Source organism: Amblyomma americanum, chromosome 1, assembly GCF_052857255.1.
Source record: "Amblyomma americanum isolate KBUSLIRL-KWMA chromosome 1, ASM5285725v1, whole genome shotgun sequence".
NCBI classification, from domain to species: domain Eukaryota; kingdom Metazoa; phylum Arthropoda; class Arachnida; order Ixodida; family Ixodidae; genus Amblyomma; species Amblyomma americanum.
The window spans coordinates 369,721,861-369,734,732 of NC_135497.1; the positions used below are offsets into that span (position 1 = coordinate 369,721,861).

Genomic DNA, 12,872 nt, shown 5'->3' on the forward strand with positions numbered 1-12,872 from the left:
CGCTTCCTGCGCACCAGGAAGCCAACAGTCTCTGCCGGTTCTTTGAAACGCGTTGTTGTTGTGCAGAGTTCCCCCACTTTGCACACGGGTGGCTAGCTCCTCTGGGGATGGCTGACGAAAGATCCAATGTCTCTTCGAAGGCTGCGCATGTGCTGGCGCGTCGTGGCGACCGACACCAGCCGAGTGGCGCTGGCTTCGGTGGCTGATCACAACGGAGAAAAGCGTAGCCGGGCCGTCACACTCAACATCGACCCCGACGGCATGTAGTGGGAGTTTCAGGCCATCCGAGGGCGATTGCGCCTGTCATGAGATGCACCGACCATCCTGAAAGGGATTACTGACCAGATGACTGAGAGACTGCACGTTGCCCACTTGTTGCCCCCATTGGTGCACCAAGACCCGTGCACGATATAAAAAAGTCGCGCGCGGCTTTGCAGGGAGATAACGGAGCCACCGTAGCAATATGCTAGATCCCGGGGCAAGAAGGTCACCTTGGCAAAGAAACAGGCCCACGATCACTGGCGAGCGAAGCTTCACAACATCGCTCCAGGCGTGGAGACCTGACGCCAGTCACGCTTCCGAAAGACCCCGATGAAAAGCGGCGATGCCGTCGCCAACAAAGACGGCGGGAGCCACGAGGTGCCCAGGTGTTGCTCACCTGGGCGCAATCAGGGTGTGCGTAGAGACGACGTTCTCGCCCACTGGCTCCGCCGAACGCAAAAAGACACAACACGCAGACCTATAGCGACAGATTTCCAGAAGCATCCCTACCATTGAGGCGGTTCGCCTGCGGACGTGAGGCTACCACCACGATACGGCACCTTGAGTGGGGCTGCCCAGGGTTGGTGAACAGACGCGTTGAGAGCACCGTGTGACCTGAGTACGGTGTCGCGAACTGGTTGCGCGTCGCCAACTTGTTGTTGTTGTTGCCTGAAAAGATTATGGCACATACCCACGGTCAAACAAAACAAACTGAGATCAAACTGAGATCAAACAAAACAAACTGAAGCCGTATTTATAATCTAATTAAAAGAGCCAATAAGAAAGGAAAACACCGAGAGAAACACACACTCAACACGCGTACAACACTACAGAAATAAAGGAAAGTGTTCCCCAGGTACTGAGCGTACGAAACGCCGGGTACGAAACGCCGGAGGCTTAGAGCAGGCTATCCAAGAGTGCCTTACGGCAGCACGGACCTTCAGTCCATCGGCTGCCACCTCCACGCTTTCAAGGAACGCAGGAGGCTTGCGTCAGTGACCCAAGGGAGGTCCACGGCAGCACGAACCCAATGTCCGACGGCTGCCACCTCCACGCTTGAATGACCCGACCTCCGCTGCGCTGTCTACCTTCACACCTCGGTTTTCTGACACGTCAGCTCTCCGCTCCTCGTGCTCGCCAAGTTCTTTGTCGCCGTCGCCTCGCACACACCATTCGCATGCGCAAACGCGCAACGCCATGGGCTGGCAGGAGCAGCACTCCGCTATCCGACGCACCACTATAGACGCACCGCGTTCAAAAATCCCCGATGATTTGGTGTGCACCTCACATATGCCCCCCCCCCCCCCCTCGAAAAAGTTTTTTCGCATAGAAAAACTTCCGTTGGTGCACACAACACATGTTCATGTACGGTAAACAGACAAGTACGACGCCGCCGAAGGCACCGAAGGCACTTTACTCAGTGACACATGGAGGCACATGGAAACGCGCACAGAGGGAACATGGGGTCGAACCTTATATATCAGGCAAAAGGGAAAATAAAAACCTTACAAAGCATCAGACACAAACTTTACATGCGTCTGTACCATAAAGGTGAATATATGTACACACTGAACAACCCATAACCGGAGAACGAATGAAAAAAGAAATAAAAACCACCCACAAACACTACCAGGCAACATTTGCACAGGTAACAGTTGTAAACACCGGATAATAGCACTGTACATTGGGCATCACCCTCCGGCAATTTATAAACCACTCATGCAATCAGCGCCTACGTTTTCTGATGCTGTCAACTTCTTCGATTACAACGAAAGATGACGCTTGCACGGCCTCTTGGGACGCACGCACTTCGTATCGCTTAAGCATATTGATGTGGCAGAGCTTCTTAGCGTGGCCCAAGTCGATCCAATAATCCACGTCGTTCTTTTTTCCACAAACCACAAATGGACCTTTCCACTGCATCAGGAATTTATTGTGGCTACTCGGCAAAAGAATGAGGGCACAATCTTCTTGCTTTTCCTGTCATAGTATCTCTTCTTAGACTGTTGGGCACGCAACAGATTTTGATGTACCGCTCTCACAGTTTACTCGAGACGTTCTCTTAGATTGAGAACGTAACCATAGGTCGCCTTCGTGTCTTTTCCCAGCTCTTCCCTGGTCCAGAGCTCTCTGAGAACTGCGAGCGGTCCTCGCACGTGGCGTCCAAATATCAACTCAAATGGAGGAAACCCCAGACTCGCCTGCGGCACCTCTTTGTATGCGAACAGAAGCGGAGCGATATAGCGATCCCATGTTTTATGCTGCTCCTGGCTGAGCTTCCGCAGCATCTGCTTGATTGTGCCGTTAAATTTGTCCACCCTTCCATTGCACAATGGATGGTAAGGGGACGTGCTGAGATGTTTCACAGCCAAGAGATCATTGAGCTCTCTCATCATTTCGGAAGTGAAACAGGAGCCCTGGTCACAAAGGATGATCTCTAGGAAAACCTATTCGTGAAAACACCTCCACCAAGCCTGCCACGGTCGCTGAATCTATCTTTGGCAGAGCCACGGCGTCGGGATACCGCGTGGCAAAATCGACGAGAGTGAGAATATGGCAGTTTTTTTTTCACCGATATGGGCGATGGCGGACCGACAATATCGACAGCGACCCGATCAAAGGGAGTGTCAATAAGAGGCATGCGTCTCAATGGAGCTTTCCCTACTTTGCCTTTCGGGCACATCCTTTGGCAAGTGTCGCGCGACCTGACATACCTCTTAATCTCCTCCTACATTCCCGGCCAGTAGAATTCTTCCAGAACTCGATCTGTAGTCTTATTAATGTCCTGATTCCCCGGCAATGGGCTATCGTGGGCAAGGCTTAACACCTGTGATCTATAGACTTTGGAAGTACTACCTGTCGAACCTCTCTGCTGGAAGCGAGATGATATAGGCTGTACAGTAAGCCCTTTTCAACGGACGAGTGCGAAGTGCCGTGCTTGTCATGGAACACCTTTCCTACTTTCCCCCAACACGCCTTCAATGACTCATCGTCTCTTTGCTCTGCTTCTAGCATTTCCTTGCTGCACCTCATGGGACCAACGCTTAAAGCTGTACTTTCCCTCCTTCGTCCAGAAACTTCCTTTCCAGCCAACACCACTTTTGGGCCCTCGCCCTCACCATTTTCACTGGCAACCTCGTCACTATTTCAGGACATAATTTAGCAACGCCCTCCGATTTCTTCCAATTAATACCCGGATTTGATGGCTCACGGGCCACTGGTATATTTCCAATTTTGACATCGTACAATGGTGTCTCCATGAACCTTACTAGGGTCATGCCAGTGAAATAAGGGGAAGAGATATAGACTTCTGCTTCGGGAACTTCCAGACTACTGCCATCAACAAGGAACACCGTAGATCTCGAGCCGGTGAGAGTTGAGTCAGGAACTAGAGCTCTCCGCACAACCACTGTACTGCTCCCCGTGTCCCGTAAAACACGCACGGGTAGGCATCGGAGCTCGCCCTCTGGTACAGGCATATGTTGGGCGTCTGCAGGATTTTTCCGGACAAGTCCGACCACCACCTTATGCTCAGCTGGTTCTAGCCTATCTGCTGTTGTGGACATCGTTCCAGGCGCAACACTCTCTGGCTGAACACAACAGGACGACTGCTTCTGGTTTTCGGGCTTTCTTGAGCAGGAGCTTACATCATGCCCTGTTTTTCGGCAATAGACGCAGTAAAGCTGTTTTAGCTTAGGGCGACAGTCGGCAGCCTTATGTCCAGGTCGGTTACAAATGAGGCACCTTCCTGACTGTCTACTTGATGAAACATCCTTCTCTCTCGATCGGGATGCCCACCCCGAACGATTCTTTGTATAAAGACAAATTTCTTTGCCGCTGGGCCTCAAGGAAGTTTTCTGCTGCCTCAGCCATTTTGTCTAGCGTCTTGCGCTCTCTTTCTCGAAAGGAAAATCGCTAGACGACTATGACAGTTCCTCAGGAACTGTTCGGTCACCACCAAGTCTCGTAAATCGTTGTACGTTGTGGCCTTTCCCGACATCTCGACGCATCGATCGAAAAGACTGAGCAACCGAGCTGCGTATTGCTTGCCTGTTTCTTTATCAAGCGGCTTACATTCACGAAACCTTTCGCGGTAACCTTCGGCTGTAAACAGAAAATGTTGGAGCAGGGCTAGTTTTGCCTTATCATAATCCATTGAATCTGCCTGGAGACAATCTACAGAACACACGGAGTGCCTCTCCTGTCAAAGTCATGCTCAGTGCTGTAGCCCATTTTTCCTTGGGCCAGCTGTGCCCTTCTGCGATACGCTCAAAACGATTGAGGTATGCGTCCAAATCATCCCTGCGATCGTCGAAAGGTGGGATCAATTTGTGTGGGCTAACCGCTGCTGAGAGCCCCAAAGCGGGTTCACGATTACCCTTACCAGCTTTTGCGAGCCTTAATTGGAGCTGCAATCTACGCTCTTCAGCCTCTGCTAGCGATTTTGCATGCTCGCGTTCGGATTCTGCTTGCGCCTTGGCATGCTCACGTTCGGCTTGTGCTTTACGCTCTTCAGCCTCTGCTTGCGCCTTGGCGCGCTCGCGTTCGGCTTCTGCTAGCGCTTTTCCATGCTCGCGTTGAGCCTGGCGTTCGGCTGTACTTGCTGCGCGTTCCCTCTCTTGCTCGGCAGCCACCCACGTGCGCAGCTCGGCGTCTTTTAACCCCATGCGTTAGCCCAACTCGACCAAGAGAGAGAGAGGGGTTTATTGATAAGAAAGGCAGAGAGGTTGGCCTGAAAAATTAATATCTGGCCTGCTACTCTGCTCTGGGGGACGGGAAGAGGAGATAAAAGATCACGATGGGGGACGATGATGATGGGAGGAGGCAGATGAAAAACTACTTTAAAAAAAAAAACTCGACCAAATCCTTTAGTGTTGCCATCGTTTCTTTAAGGACTCACGAAAGAAGAAAAAAAACACGGCTTCGTCCTGTCGCGCGGACGCCAATGGTCGAGAATTGGTAACGCGTCCCCGACTTTCCGAAGGGGAATGCTGTCGCGTGCAGGTTCGAACAAGAGAAGAGAACAACAGATCAAACAAAACAAAACGAAGCCGTATTTATAATTTAAAGGAAAACGGCCAATAAGATACGGAAACGAACACAAGAAAAACACGCTCAACACGCTTACAACACTACAGAAATAAAGGAAAGTGTTCCCCAGGTACTGAGCGTCCCAGGTGAAGCGGGGATGTCTTGCAGACAGGGCGGACGCGGGTGGTTGTAGTGCGACGCGTCGCTGGCGTTACGTCGAAGAAAGCGGCGGAAGGGAGCCAGGTGGTGGTAGGAGCGGAGAGAAACACAGGGAGACGCCAGTGCACTCCCGTCAGCAGCCCGAAGAACTTGGCAGCAACAGAAAGAACAATCGTATCCAGGTCCCGTCGACGGCGTCACGAAACGCCGGAGGCTTAAAGCAGGCTATCCAAGAGTGCCTTTAGGCAGCACGAACCCTCAGTCCATCGGCTGCCACCTCCACGCTTGCAAGGAACGCAGGAGGCTTGCGTCGATGATCCAAGGGAGGTCCACAGCAGCACGGACCCAACGTCCGACGGCTGCCACCTCCACGCTTGAATGACACGACCTCCGCTGCGCTGTCTCCCTTCACACCTCGGCTTTCTGACACGTCAGCTCTCCGCTCCTCGTGCTTGCCACGCTCTCTGTCACCGTCGCCTCGCACGCTCACACTCGCAACGCTGGGCTGGCAGGCGCAGCGCTACGCTGTCCGACGCACCACTGTCGACGCAGCGCGTTCAAAGATCCCCGATGATATGGTGTGCACCTCACATACGGACGTACGAAGTTGAATTTGGCCGCGCGGTGGCACAGACACTGGACGCGCTGGGCGCTTCGTATGCGAGGCTGCCATAGCCGGTAACAATGTATCCCCCACCGCTCATCCATTGCGGACTCGAGCCTATGCAATACAGATTTCTAAACTGTTTTGAGGCCTCTATGCCATAACACTGCTGCACATGGCTGAAATAAGCATATTCGCTGTGCCGCACCGGCACTGTGGCATCTTGAAGATAATATATCGGGCCGACGAGGCTGGGGCTAACCGAACGACGTCCAAGATCCGCATTTGAATTTTGAAAATACACTGACGTCTCTTATGCCCAATAAAAGAAAATATAGCTTCTTCATTTTATTTAATTTCTTGGAATCAACCGGATCACAAAACCAACAACTCAGAATTGTTGGAAGTACCGCCGCCCGCGAACTTAGCCCTAATGCTTTTGCGCGTGGATTTTACAGAGATTATCACCGCTGAGCATTGGTCGCTGGGTCCGAGACCCCGCTATGGTAGCTGCAGGGCATCCGCCATCGTCAGCCACCGCATACCCACCGTGCAGCATGGTTTCGACCCAGCTGTCAACGCTCATCTTTGCGAATGTCTGAAGCCACACGTTTTAACATTCGCGTTAGGTTTGCAGGAGACGCTACATGTTCGCGTGTTCCGGCCCTTTGGTATTACTCCCTGCAAAGCAAACCGCAGGGGCAACAGACCGAGGCTCCGAAACAAGGGGAAGGAGGCTGGGAGGAGGAGGAGCATTTCTTCGCCGATATGCAGGTCCTTGCCCCCCCCCCCCCTCACATACACACGCACGTGCACTCATTTCGCATCACTCACGCTCACATTCACATCTGTGGGTGTGGATCCCTAGTGGATGTGTGCGTGGGTGGATGAGTGTGAGTGAACGGGCGGGAAAGAAAATACTCTCATAGTGCCGAGGTATGCAATATCACCCAAAATAGACTTCCAGAGTACAGAAACTATTTGTGATGTGGAAAATTTGACATTGAAATGAGTGAACAGCAGCAAGGGTACTCCTAGCCGCATCTTAGTTTTTCACCCGCATCAGTTGAAAATCATCCCTTGCATTCTTGGCCAGTGCGTATGTTAAATGAAAGCAACAAATAAAAGGCTCTGACGAGAAAGGTACAACACCGCGGGTGCAGGAAAGCTCCTCCATCGTGTTGTGTCCACGCTGATCACGCGAATAATGAGAATTCGCGAAGGCTCGACGTGGTGTAGGTTTATGATTCGTTCTGTGCAAATTTGCCTTCGTTTTTTGAATATGGCGGCAATGGCGGTACGAACATAACACATGTATGTAATACCTTAATATAAAGCACTTAAACTTAATTATAACACTTCGTTGCTTTATTATTTACATCTATTTAACTTGAGTGGTTTCTATTATTGTTTTTGTTTTATTGGGTTAAATATTTAGCGCCCTCTAGGGTAGCATTGTGCCTTTTTGTGCTTGGCGGTTCTGAAGAAGCCTACGGTTGTCGGGTGTGTTTGTAAACGTTCGGACGGACGCAAGATGGGTGCCAGCGTTTGTAGTCTTTTGTACAGCGCTGCAAACTGCGCCTGAAACAATCTGTACCACGTGCTGTCCGCCTTTTTTTAACGCCGTAGAAATGAAGGCATCAGTTTCAGAAATACTGAAGTAAGTAATCATTATTCAGGTCGCCGGTGTACTGTGCTCGTATAAAGAGACTCGCTTTTTCTGTTTCGAACGTTGTCTGTGCGACGACCGCGTGCTTGTTTCGCTGTGTTTGCGAAAGGAGATGAACGCGAAACATTTTTCTCGAGGAGCAGGGGGTCTTGAGCAGCATTTCATCCGTTCGATTGATTGCCTGCCGCTTGCCATGTTCGAAACGTGATGTAAAACGGTGAGCGGTAACTAGCGCTGGAACCAGCGTTGAGGCTCACTGCCTTGCATCAACCTTGATCTTTTCAAATGATTCGTGCGTGCATATTATTATGAACTGGTTGGCAGAGTAACTAAAAGCTGTCAACGTGAGCATTGCTTATTCTGTGGATACGAAGAACGCAGTGTGCGTTCTTCTTAGCCATAGTTGCTGCTTTTTTTTTTATTTGTTGTGTGCGTCTCGTTTCTCGTTGTTCTACTGTAGCATGTTAATCGTCTTGTTAATCATGCTAATTGTGGCATGCATTTTTGTCCAGGGAGGCTGAAAGTGTCAAGTCAGCCCTGGCCGGTAAGTCTTATCTTGCTAGCTGAGCCGCTGGAAATTGCGCAGCTGGCGTGAAGTTTGCGTTTCCATGAGAGTGCTGTTGGCAGCATGCATGTATTCTGTATGCCTTTTTCTGTATTGCTTGCACTTACCACTGCTGCAATTTGTGTCCTACGGTCGATCATTGCGTCAGGTGTTGTGGCGGGACGCGCGTCGCTATTCGTTCGAATACGCTCCTAGTTCGAAGTGAGTGCGCGTTCGATCGTCAAAGTATTGTTGTCTGTGTACTCTAAAAAGGGCTGTCGCGTAGAATTTCTGCATAACTTTTCTTGTTTCTGTTTTGTATTACAAAGGTGAAAAAAAAAAAACGAAAGGCAGTATTCATAGTATCATCGACGGCACTCTGGGCTAAAGCAAGGCTTCTAACGTTGCGCCACGCGCACTTTTCAGTGCCGCCCGGCACCACTTCTAAGCAGCTGTCGTGGGCCTTTGTGATCGGGCGTGCCGAGCCGCTGGTATATATATGCTCTCTCGCCACGTAACAGCTCTTAAGAAAAATTGTCTTGAGCCATGTATTATCAGTTCGAAGCGGCTATTAAGGTGTACGGGCTTCCATTGGCGGTACAGGAACGGCAAAGCAGTGTGAAGTGTAGCTAGGTGGTGGTTTTCAGGTGAAGTGAAATGAGGTTTTAATCTTTTACTGGTGCTGTGAATGTATTGCTCTAGTGTTATTAATTGGCTCTGGCTCTGCATCTGCAATGTCACTGTCAAGTGCACGACACTTCCCTGCCTTACAGCGGTAATTCCGACATCTCCACTCAGTTTCTGTGATGCATAGAAGTGAACATGACTTTGCTTATTGACTCCACAGTTGTACTGAGGCTCCTGTAACAACAATCTTACAAACACAACCAGTACTATGGGCTCACTGCTTTTACATTGCAAGTGAAATGTGCTCCAAGAATGGCTCTTAAAGGTTGATGGACAAGCTGCTGCTGGAAACATGAGAGTTTAAGCCCCAGCAGTGCCAGCTTTCTGTTCCTTTTTGTTGTAATTCGTTTCACACAGCTCAAAGTGCACTGCAGCCAACTCGTGCTAGAAGTAACGTGCATGAACCAGCATTTCTGCAGCAAGTAGCACTCTCTGTTGGTACCTGTACAAACCACAATGAGCATTCTGCATTGGTGATTTCATTCTCTGAAAGTGCAAAAATACTTGCTCAGAGCTACCACGTGACATAAAATGTCCATTTCCGTGCAATTAAACTAGGCCCTCCAATGACCTAAGTGTTATTGGCGGTGCACTAAGTGGATGAATCTAGGTAACCATTTTAGAAACCACTGCAGTGGGGCGCCATAATGTTCACTTCAGATAGCATTGTAAATGTTAGATAGTTACATCTGTAATGTATATCTAGTAGCTTCTTTTAAATCTAGCGATAATGCTACAACTCTGAACTTTAAAACTTTTGGTGTTCGAATAACCGCGGAAAAATCACACAGGGACAAACTGTTTAACGATAACAAAAACATTGGCTATATTCAAGAAGCATTACACACGTCTTCTTCCGACGACTGTTCTTTTCGCACTGGCCCCGTCCACACGCTTTTTCACCCTCAGTGTCCACGAGGCACTCTTTCTCTCTCACCCGCACGTGCACATGGTTTGGTGGTGGCGTCCCCACCCCCACACTTGCGCCGTGTTTCACATCTGGAGTTCATTCGAGAAAGAGACCGCTTGCGGGCGTGTAGCTGAAGCGCCGTCTGTAGCCGACCGCGCGGCTCTCCCTAATGTCGCTGCCCATTAAAGGCGCCAGGCTGTTGGTGGTCTTTTGTCCGCTCTCTTCGGGGTGCCGCCGTTCGGGTGTCTCCAAGGGCGCCCAGGTTTCTGTTGCCGTCTATTTCTGCTTTGTAGCACTTTACTCAAGCTAGGCGCTTCTTTCCAGGGAACTGCTGTTTCTGCTTCTTCGTTTCCTTATTTCTTTACATCCTCCCCCCCAAAATGAGTGTACTCATTTTATGTTCGTTTCTAAGGGGTAGAGGAGCTGTACCGGTCGTCTTATGATGACCCCGGATGGCATCTTGACGGTGCATGATCGGATATGTCCATCTCGCCCCTTAAAGACCTCCACAACGCGAGCAGTCTGTCACATATGCCTCGGCGCATTTTTTTTGTGCATGATCACCAAGTCGTCCACGGCTATGACACTCGCAGGGCTTGAAGAGGCGAAGTGGGCTGACCGTAACTGAAGGATGTACTCCTTCAATCATCGCTTCCAAAATGAATTCATTATAGTTTTCCGGTATTTCCATCTCGACCTATGTCTGTTGCTGTGGCCGAAGGAATGGACGCTGTCCTTGCTTCGGGCAAAGCGATCAGCCGTTTGCCCGTGATGAGATGGGAAGGCGTCAGGACCGATGGTTCCCTTGGGTACTCTTTCTGCATGCCCAGCTTCCATGTAACTTCTAATAGCCGAGTTGTGCTGTTCCAAAAGTTCTTTGTTCCGCCCAAGTCGCCTCGCCAAGCTGTTTAGCCGTTGCACCGCCATGTGTCTGTTGTCACTGAGTTCTTGCGATGGGTCTTTCCATGGCAGTGCAACTTCATAATGCTGGCCTTTCTTTTCCAATTGTATTTTGTCTAGTGGTCGCGCGTTCGGCATCTCTGGGTAATCTTTTATGCCAATGGTGTCCAACTCCCAGAAGTTCTGCAGCGTAGTGTGGACTTTTTCAGCCGTCTCCAAACCTATTCGTAATATGCAAACATTGTTTGCTAGTATGAGGTTGGGGGTCACACTGAACGGCCCTGGATGGTCCAGCCAAGCCTGGTGTTAACGGCTGCCAACGCTTCGTTTTCGTCGCTTCGCTGCACTTCAACGTTTTCGTCGCTTCGCTGCACTTCACCAGTTTGGAATTTCCAGAGGTTATCGGCGCCAATTAATAATCCAATTCCTGGGACCGATGCCAAGCCGGGATAGAGAAATTTGTCTGCGATTAATGCACCTCCGAGCTCCATCTTTTGCACAAAATTGTGATCTGCGGGCACCTGCCGGACATCCTTGCATATAAAGGGCACCTCAATAGCCTCTACTCTGGTTTCTTGGCCGCTATACTGGCTCCGAAGGCGAAGTTCTACGAGCCGGCATCTTTGCAACTGCGTGGCAGGCTTCCCAAAGGTGTTCAGATGGAATTCGTTCTCTCCCAATGTCTTCAAACCAAGTGTTTTTGAGATGTCTTCTTGAATGAACGTTTTCTGGCTTCCACCGTCCATTATGCCCCGGATGTAGCCGTATTTAGTGTCCCCCACAGCAAAGGCACGGAAAGTCTGCAGCGCTGTCTCTTGAGTCTATTTTCTGTTAGCGGTTTCATGCACGTTCGTGGCAGTGACCTTCGTTGGCCCGTCGGTTTTGTCTATTGTCCAATTTGGATTGCACATTGAGGTGGCGTGTCTTCTTTCGCAATGCTCGCAGCTTATCTTTCTCCTGCAATCTTTAGATCTGTGCCCCCACTTCGTGCACCGAAAGCACCTTTTTGTCTTGGCTAACTTCTCTGTCTTTTCTTTGTTTGTCAGCGCAGCTGTGCAAAACTCTGTGCCGTGCTTGCTTGAATCACAGAACGCACATTTCTCAGCATTTTCCGATTGCGTAGAAAGCACAGCAGCACTGGCAGTATGCTGATTCGGACGTTTTCCTAAGCGGTCCATGTGATATGGCTTCTTCTCTGCCACAATGACAGGATCTTGCTTGCACCGCTCTCGGCACTCGGTCTCCACTAGCAGAAACTCTAATATCTCACTTAACCTGCTGCAGATCTGTCTGCTGTGTGCGTAGAGGCGGACTGCTGCGCTGGCGAGGCGGGGCTGCTATCGGCTGATGACAACGCATCTGTCTTTGTAGCTCGGCTTGTCAGTCGATGAAACTCTACCACCATGTCTCGCGGCAGCGCTGTTAGTACGATGTCGCAAAGCATTGCAGAGTAAGCATGCGTGGTCACTCCCAGTCCCGCGAGTCCGCAAATGTGTGCTTGCACATGGTCGTAAAGCCGGCGGAGTCCCCTCACATCTCCTGAAGACGATACAGACGGCAGCATCCGTAACTTGGTAAGGTGTTCCAGCTCTATTTGTCCCTTGTCGCCGAAACGGCGCTGCAGCATCTGTACTGCGTTGTCTTAGCAGGCCTCTGTTGCCTGCAATCCTCTTACTGCCGACAAGGCGGGCCCGGTGAGGAGGCTCTTTAACTAATGGAACTTCTCCGCTTTCGACAAGCTCCGATTTTCATGCACCGTCTCGCGGAAGCATTCCCAAAAAGTCTGCCAGTTGGCAAGCTCACCGTTGAAGGATTCTAGATGCAGCTTCGGGAGCTTTATGCCACTGTGCCTTGGTGCCGGCAGCGACGCTTGCGTCGATTCGGCACTGTGTACTGCAGGCGTTGTCGGTCGCGAAGCTGCAATCCGAGCCTTGAGTAGACCGATTGTGTTCATGGCCCGGTCGTCGTATTTGATGGCCTCGGTGAATTCGGTCTCGAAAGCTTGCTCCGGTAGATGGTCCTCCATGTCGTCGTTTAACTTCCGCAGTTCATCGTTGCTTACTTGTAATCTGTGCAGCAGCGCTGTCAGTTGATCAACGTCGGCTGT

At 50.5% G+C, this 12,872-nt stretch overlaps 1 protein-coding gene across 5 annotated transcripts in view; it reads left to right on the top strand.

Moving 5' to 3' along the window:
• The first annotated feature begins 7,546 nt into the window (after window positions 1-7,546).
• Window positions 7,547-12,872, top strand: part of LOC144115642 (uncharacterized) — an 80,871-nt gene continuing 75,545 nt past the window's right edge. For all 5 annotated transcript variants that reach the window (XR_013311485.1, XR_013311486.1, XM_077650080.1 and 2 more), the window contains exons 1-2: window positions 7,547-7,715; window positions 8,237-8,268. Coding sequence is in view for 3 of the 5 variants with exons in the window: in XM_077650080.1 (XP_077506206.1) it covers window positions 7,687-7,715; window positions 8,237-8,268 (61 nt within the window). In the remaining 2 variants the exon portion in view is untranslated. The remainder of the gene's footprint in view (window positions 7,716-8,236; window positions 8,269-12,872) is intronic.